This window comes from Biomphalaria glabrata, chromosome 4 (genome assembly GCF_947242115.1).
Source record: "Biomphalaria glabrata chromosome 4, xgBioGlab47.1, whole genome shotgun sequence".
In the NCBI taxonomy this organism is placed as follows: Eukaryota; Metazoa; Mollusca; class Gastropoda; family Planorbidae; genus Biomphalaria; species Biomphalaria glabrata.
Genome location: NC_074714.1, coordinates 6995474 through 7004719, shown reverse-complemented (window position 1 = coordinate 7004719; position 9246 = coordinate 6995474). Strand labels below are relative to the sequence as shown.

The window sequence follows — 9246 nt, the reverse complement described above, 5'->3', positions numbered from 1 at the left end:
AGACAAAAATCCTTACATTTTACCAAATATAAGCGGAAAAATTAGTGACGTGGTATGCAAACATTGGTTAAAAAGCTGTGCTCGATGCATAGCCTACAATTAGCCTCGTCACTTTCGTCAAGGCAGTCATGAATGTTTATGCAAGCACTTGTTTTTACAAGCTTTGAAGTCCGTTATCTTTAGGACTCGAGCAGACGAAATGCTTGTCTTGAAAGCATTTATTTAAAACGTATTCATCGAATGTACAGACGTTCTCGACGTCGTAACTACTGCAGTCCATGACTCCATCACATACTTGATGGAAGGATATAAATTTATTTGACGATGAGTAATCGAACTTAAAGATTTTTTAATCTAAACTACATTTTGGCAAGAGGAACTCAGTTATTTTTGTGTAACAATTTGTCAAACTCTTAGATGAAGATCTTACAATCTCACCCATAGTTCTATTTTCTACTTCCAATACTAAATCTTGCTGACATAAGCTGTATCAACTATTCGTAACAACACAATTTGATCCTACAATTCCACGTTTATCGAAACAAGTTACACCAACTTTCCATTGAAAGTTTTTTTTTATTTATTAAGTTTGAATATTTTTTTATTTTTTTTTATGACAACACGTTGGTCTATCAAATTGTCTTTTGTCCCGTTGCAAATATAGATAGGGTTCATTTGCATGGAACTACTAAAACATCTGTAAAATGATTTCTTTTCAAAATCATTGATGTGTATCCCTTTTCCTAATATTAAGGACAGTCCTTTACCCCATCGTTAAGGTATATATCTGGTAGGCAAAAAGTATTAAAACATTTAGTGAAACCACTCGGGCAAACAAATTGGCGACATTCACTTAAGTGTTCCAAGTCTGTGCAGCCAAGTTGAATACCGTGTACAGATTTAAATATAAGTACATCTAGGAGCCCAGTTTTGATTGTATGTGTTTGTTTTGTTGCGTTTTCTGCAGAAAACAATAAGCTCAATTATTTTTGTTATTTCCAAAGATTTGATTTTCATATCAAAACTTGTAATTTGTTTTCTATAAGACAAAAAATCCTTACATTTTACCAAATATAAGCGGAAAAATTAGAGACGTGGTATGCAAACATTGGTTAAAAAGCTGTGCTCGATGCATAGCCTACAATTAGCCTCGTCACTTTAGTCAAGGCAGTCATGAATGTTTATGCAAGCACTTGTTTTTACAAGCATTGAAGTCCGTTATCTTTAGGACTCGAGCAGACGAAATGCTTGTCTTGAAAGCATTTATTTAAAACGTATTCATCGAATGTACAGACGTTCTCGACGTCGTCACTACTGCAGTCCATGACTCCATCACATACTTGATGGAAGGATATAAATTTATTTGACGATGAGTAATCGAACTTAAAGATTTTTTAATCTAAACTACATTTTGGCATGAGGAACTTAGTTATTTTTTTATAACAGTTTGTCAAACTCTTAGATGAAGATCTTACAATCTCACATATAGTTCTATTTTCTACTTCCAATACTAAATCTTGCTGACATAAGCTGTATCAACTATTCGTAACAACACAATTTGATCCTACAATTTCACTTTTATCGAAACGAGTTACATTAACTTTCCATTGAAAGCTTTCTTCATTTATTGAGTATGAATAGCTTATGATTTTTTTTTATGAAAACACGTTGGTCTATCAAACCGTCTTTTGTCCCGTCGCAAATATAGATAGGGTTCATTTGCATGGAACTACTAAAGCATCTGTAAAATGATTTCTTTTCAAAATCATTGATGTGTATCCCTTTTCCTAAGATTAAGGACAGTCCTTTACCCCATCGTTAAGGTATTTATCTGGTAATCAAAAAGTATTAAAACATTTAGTGAAACCACTCGGGCAAAAAATTGGCGACATTCACTTAAGTGTTCCAAGTCGGCGCAGCCAAGATGAATACCGTGTACAGATTTAAGATAAGTACGTCTAGGAGCGCAGTTTTGATTGTTTGTGTTTGTTTTGTTGCGTATTCTGCAGAAAACAATATGCTCAATTGTTTTTATTATTTACAAAGATTTGATTTTTAGATCTAAACTTGTAATTTGTTTTCTATAAGACAAAAAATCCTTACATTTTACCAAATATAAGCGGAAAAATTAGAGACGTGGTATGCAAACATTGGTTAAAAAGCTGTGCTCGATGCATAGCCTACAATTAGCCTCGTCACTTTAGTCAAGGCAGTCATGAATGTTTATGCAAGCACTTGTTTTTACAAGCTTTGAAGTCCGTTATCTTTAGGACTCGAGCAGACGAAATGCTTGTCTTGAAAGCATTTCTTTAAGGGGAGGTATCCCTAGAGAAAATCGAGTTTTAGGTCTAGGATATTGATTTTTAACTAATAACATAATTAAGTAGATCAACCATTTTTCATTACATTACAATCATTTTTATTGCTTAAATCTGTGTCTAAAACATGTTTTATGTTGTTTTTGTAAGGCCTATGAGACAAAATTTTTATAAAATTTCTTGAAAAGTACAAAAATGGCCCTTGGTTACGCCATCTCTATTATAAGCAAATCATTGTTTGACTATCGATGTTTGGTATGGTTTTTTTCCTCACGATCTCTAGTTTTATAAAGACGCCTCGTTTTCGCTCTATGTTTCATTCAATTTCGGTAATGATCGGAAATCTTCGGTCAACTTTTGAAGCAAATTAGATTATTTTTAGCCTTGCTAATAAATAAAGAAACGCCATTGGTTGATTTTGCCCCCGTGGTCGGAATCCCCGTAACTACTTTTGTTATTTCCGACTATCGATAATAGACTTTATTTCAATGGCGAAGTCTACACGTTGACTTTCTTTTCTGTTCATGTGTGCATTTTCTTATTTATTCAACAGTTACAGTATATATATTTCTTTTTTTATTCATCAAATATTCTAGATCTGCTTCACCTTGTTTTTTATAAATGGCTAGACTCAACAAAAGGCTAGCTCAATTGAAGCAAGCTCGAATGAGTCGCAAATTAGATCTAGAAAGAGTTACTGGTAAATCTAAGACTCTAGTCGATCTAGATAAATCTAGTACTTCCACAACAAGTTCTAGATCTATATCTTCATCAACACCTAGCCCTACTAGATCTAGATCTGATTCATCTTCTGGACATAATATTACGGCAGCAGTTGAAATTGAGAATGTGTCTACCGAAGCCAATAAAAGTGAGGCATTGGCATCTAGATCTAAGTCTAGTAAACTTCATTTAGATCTCAATACCAGGAGTAAAAGTAAAATTATTGACATTCCCAAATTAGATGTTGATAATTTAATATCCACCACTCCACACACTAACAGAACAATAGTTGAATTTGACCAACTTCAGGCCCTTATACAGCCTTTACTTTGTCCTGGCTGCAAAAAGTCTTCATTAAAATTAAATTCTGATGAAAAATGTCGCAAAGGCCTGTCTGTTAAACTTAGCATTAACTGTGAAACATGCAGGACAGTTGTAAGTAGCAACCATACATCAGGTTATTCTAAAGAAAATAAAAGATATTCTGTTAACAATTCTGCAGTTCTATCATCAATTTTATGTGGATTAGGTTCCTACACATTTAACAAACTGTGTGAACATTTAGACATACCTGGAATGTGTAAAAAAAACTTTCTAAATATTACTAAACTAATTTACAATAAAGGTGATGATATCCGACAGGCCCTAGAACTTAAAACTGTTGACCTTATTCGTCGAAAGCATGCGGAGGAAAGTGGAGTTTCTATAAACGAAGAAGATATCATTGATATTGATGTCTCATATGATGGCTCGTGGCTAACCAGAGGACACACTTCACATATTGGAATTGGATGTGTTGTTGATGTGTTAACAGGATATGTTTTGGATTTCCACATAGTTTCAACATTTTGTTTGGTCTGTCAAACCACTGGCAGAAAGATTAAAGAAAAATCCCCATCACAGTATTCAGAATGGTTTGAAACACACAAGCCTTTTTGTGAAATCAACTACACAGGTGAGGGTCTATTAAATATAATTTACACTTCTATCAAGTCTTTGTGTATAGTTTTTAAATTCTCTTCGCTAAATTTTTATTAGCTTTGCTTTTTTTGTAGATTCACTAAATAATATTAACAAGTTTCTAAACTGTTTGATTTTCTTTATATTTACAGGTTCATCAGCTATGATGGAAACACATGCCGCAGAGGTATTATGGCTGAGGTCAGTTACAAAATTTAAGCTTCGCTACACATCAATGTTATCTGATGGAGATGCTAAATCTTTCAAAAGAGTAACTGAACTTAAACCTTATGGTGACATTCCCATAGTAAAAGAAGAATGTGTCAACCATGTTGGTAAAAGGATGGGATCTGCACTTCGAAATTTAGTTGCTGATTGTAGCAAAAAAGGTACTTCTCTTGGAGGCAAAGGGCATGGTAAACTAACTCAAAACACTATAAAAAAGTTAACACTTTATTACTCTAGAGCCATTAGAAAGCATAAAAATGTTTCTGATATGCAGAAAGCTATAATGGCATCTCTTTATCATTGCTTGTCAACTGACAAATCACCGAAACATCAATTGTGTCCAACTGGATCTGGCTCGTGGTGCTTCTACAATGCTGCTGTTGCTAAAAATGAGACTCCTGGTCCACATAGCAAGCTTCTCTGCACTCCTCTAAATTATAAGCTACTAGCTGACCACTTAAAACCAATATATAAACGCCTCTCCCAGCCAGCCCTCTTACAACGTTGTTTGCTAGGTGCTACCCAAAACGCCAACGAGTCTTTGCATTCCAAGATTTGGAGTACTTGTGATAAAAAGAAATTTTCTTCTTGGAACAAGGTAACATTTTCAGTGATATCCTCTATTTATGACTTTAACTTTGGATTTGCTGCTTCAAAAATAATGAAAAATATTCTGTTCTGCAAAAACACGTTTCATGCCCATCGTCTTGGTTTGAGTCGACAGAATCAACGATTAAGTGGGTCGGCGTATAAAAAAAGTAAAGTGGTCATGAGACGACTCCAGATGAGGAAAGATGCAAAAGCTGGAAGGGAACTTGAGTTAAGAGATGCAGAGGGACCTACTTATGAAGCAGGACAGTTTTAGCTGTTTTTTTTTCTGCTTTTTTCTTCTTTTTTCAGAAATCAACAAATATAAATTTCACGTAGGTCATTTAGCTGTACACATGATTTCTCCTAAACTAATTGTTTGATTTTAATGAAATTTGAAACACTTGTTCTAGACATGATATACCTTACTTGTATAATGAATTTTTGTGAAACTTTTTAATGCTTTTTTCTAAGTTTTCAAATCTATACTTTAAACTCATTTTTCTCAAAATGTTACTTTTTGCACATATCATTATGCCTTACTAGGAATTTCTCCTAAACTACTTGATAGATTTCAATGAAATTTGAAACACTTCTTAAGGACATCATTTACTTTACTCGTACAATGAGTTTTTTTCAAACTTTTATTTACTTTTTTTTTTAAAGTAATTTTAATTAATATTTATCCTGTTTTTTATGCCTAAAATATAACTAAAAATTCAAAAATTTGTAAAAAAAAAAACATACTTAAATCTTTAATTCTGACGTTGTACCAATTTAGAGGATCCTTTTCTCTTATCTTTAAATTCAATTTCATGTAATTTTGATCAATAGTTTTTACAAAATTCAGAGTTTTAATTTGTATACAATAAACAATATGGCCGCCGTTACCATGGCAACCATCATTCAAACAACTTTTTTTTTAGCATTATTTATTTTAGAATATCATTATATGTTACCATAACAAATTTCAAAGGCCTAGCTTCAGAAATAAGAAAAATAAGATTTTCAGGGATACCTCCCCTTAAAACGTATTCATCGAATGTACAGACGTTCTCGACGTCGTCACTACTGCAGTCCATGACTCCATCACATACTTGATGGAAGGATATAAATTTATTTGACGATGAGTAATCGAACTTAAAGATTTTTTTATCTAAACTACATTTTGACAAGAGGAACTCAGTTATTTTTATGTAACAATTTGTCAAACTCTTAGATGAAGATCTTACAATCTCACCCATAGTTCTATTTTCTACTTCCAATACTAAATCTTGCTGACATAAGCTGTATCAACTATTCGTAACAACACAATTTGATCCTACAATTCCACGTTTATCGAAACAAGTTACATTAACTTTCCATTGAAAGTTTTTTTTTATTTATTAAGTTTGAATATTTTTTTATTTTTTTTTATGACAACACGTTGGTCTATCAAACCGTCTTTTGTCCCGTCGCAAATATAGATAGGGTTCATTTGCATGGAACTACTAAAGCATCTGTAAAATGATTTCTTTTCAAAATCATTGATGTGTATCCCTTTTCCTAAGATTAAGGACAGTCCTTTACCCCATCGTTAAGGTATTTATCTGGTAGTCAAAAAGTATTAAAACATTTAGTGAAACCACTCGGGCAAAAAATTGGCGACATTCACTTAAGTGTTCCAAGTCGGCGCAGCCAAGATGAATACCGTGTACAGATTTAAGATAAGTACGTCTAGGAGCGCAGTTTTGATTGTTTGTGTTTGTTTTGTTGCGTATTCTGCAGAAAACAATATGCTCAATTGTTTTTATTATTTACAAAGATTTGATTTTTAGATCTAAACTTGTAATTTGTTTTCTATAAGACAAAAAATCCTTACATTTTACCAAATATAAGCGTAAAAATTAGAGACGTGGTATGCAAACATTGGTTAAAAAGCTGTGCTCGATGCATAGCCTACAATTAGCCTCGTCACTTTAGTCAAGGCAGTCATGAATGTTTATGCAAGCACTTGTTTTTACAAGCTTTGAAGTCCGTTATCTTTAGGACTCGAGCAGACGAAATGCTTGTCTTGAAAGCATTTATTTAAAACGTATTCATCGAATGTACAGACGTCCTCGACGTCGTCACTACTGCAGTCCATGACTCCATCACATACTTGATGGAAGGATATAAATTTATTTGACGATGAGTAATCGAACTTAAAGATTTTTTAATCTAAACTACATTTTGGCATGAGGAACTCAGTTATTTTTGTGTAACAATTTGTCAAACTCTTAGATGAAGATCTTACAATCTCACCCATAGTTCTATTTTCTACTTCCAATACTAAATCTTGCTGACATAAGCTGTATCAACTATTCGTAACAACACAATTTGATCCTACAATTCCACGTTTATCGAAACAAGTTACATTAACTTTCTTTTGAAAGCTTTTTTCATTTATTGAGTATGAATAGCTTATGATTTTTTTTTTATGACAACACGTTGGTCTATCAAATTGTCTTTTGTCTCGTCGCAAATATAGATAGGGTTCATTTGCATGGAACTACTAAAGCATCTGTAAAATGATTTCTTTTCAAAATCATTGATGTGTATCACTTGTCCTAAGATTATGGACAGTCGTTTACCCCGTCGTTAACGTATTTATTTGGTAAGCAAAAACTATTAAAACATTTTGTGAAATCTCTCGGGCAAACAAATTGACGACATTCACTTATGTGTTTCAAGTCGGCGCAGCCAAGATGAATATCGTGTACAGATTTAATATAAGTACATCTAGGAGCCCAGTTTTGATTGTATATGTTTGTATGTGTTTGTTTTGTTGCGTTTTCTGCAGAAAACAATATGCTCAATTTTTTTGTTATTTCTAAGGATTTGATTTTAATATCTAAACTTGTAATTTGTTTTCTATAAGACAAAAAATCCTTACATTTTACCGAAGAAAAGCGAAACAATTAGTGACGTGGTATGCAAACATTGGTTGAAAAGCTGTGCTCGGTGCATAGCCTGCAGTGGGCCTCGTCGCTTTAGTCAAGGAAGTCATGAATGTTTATGCAAGCACTTGTTCTTACAAGCTTTGGAGTCTGTTAGCTTGGGGGCTCGAGCAGACGAAATGCTTGTCTTGAAAGCATTTTTTTAAAACGTATTCATCAAATGTACAGACGTTCTCGTCCTCGTCACCACTGCAGTCCATGACTACATCACATACGTGATGGAAGGATATAAATTTATTTGATGATGAGCAATGGAAATTGTTTTTTTGAATCTAAACTATATTTTTGCGAGAATGACTCAGTTATGTTAGGGAAACATTTTGTCAAACTCTTAGATGACGATCTTACAATCCACTCATAGTTATGTTTTATACTTCCAATACTATATCTTGCTGACGTAAGCTTTATCAACTTTTCGTAACAACACAAATTGATCCTACAATTTCACTTTTATCGAAACGAGTTACACTGATATTCCATTGAAAGCACTTTTTATTGATTGAGTATGAAAAGCTTATGACTTTTGTTTTGTTTTACTGTCAACACGTTGGTCTATTATACTATGACATATCATATGAGAACTCTACTTGAAGATTAACTTTTATAAGATATAAACAACTAGAAACATTTTAATAGTTATTCAACATTTACGAGAAGCTGTTTATAACTTTATTTATCACTAATGCAATCTCCACGCCTTTTGTTCTATAATAGGCATTGACAAGAAAATAAAGAATGTGTTATTGTTTTTTTTTTACTATGCATAGATCTTACTCATCCATACCTCTTGGTCAAATGGTATTTAAGACGAATACACTGTAGTCTTAGAATAGGGATACTTAAGAGCTTGGTTGCAAAATACAAGTGTTTTCATAATTCTACACACTTAGAGATTATTCAAACATCTATTTAACACCCCAAACCTTTTTAGTGGGCAGGTGACATTTTCATAGTTCTAACCATAACCCCAATAAACCTTAACCATATTCTCGAGATCGATGGCCAGTACGCCTTTAAGCAAGGTTAAGTCAGAAATAAGTTTTGCTAAATGTCGATATTTTGTGAACTAATGCTACGATTAGCCTAGGAAATATATTCCAAAGTTTGAACGAATAGTCGATTGCAATACCATCATCAGTACTCATTACAACTGATAAGTTTTACTTCTTTCTTGGTTTATCTATTTTCTGTGACTTTGATTTTTAAGATATATTAACTTCACATTTGAATTATATTTGACATTACGTTTCTTCAGCGTATAGTAAGAACTTGTTTGTATGCGGATAAGTTATTACTTGAAAAATATAGATTGTAGGTTTCCAAAGTAAAGCAAAACATTGCTCTTTCTCTCTCTATTATTTTTTTTATAAATCTATCTATGTATCTATAAATCTATCTATGTATCTATAACCCTATGCATATATATCTGTCTGTCTGTCTATTTATATCTT

General features: G+C 32.9%; 1 protein-coding gene across 1 annotated transcript; it reads left to right on the top strand.

The window, feature by feature from the left end:
- Positions 1-2361: 2361 nt before the first annotated feature.
- On the top strand, positions 2362-5731 carry LOC129926044 (uncharacterized). The gene is made up of 2 exons (XM_056027899.1): positions 2362-3996; positions 4154-5731. Exons 1-2 carry the CDS (start codon positions 2940-2942, stop codon positions 5092-5094), a joined length of 1998 nt encoding a protein of 665 aa, XP_055883874.1. The 5' UTR covers positions 2362-2939; the 3' UTR covers positions 5095-5731.
- The last annotated feature ends 3515 nt before the right edge of the window (positions 5732-9246 follow it).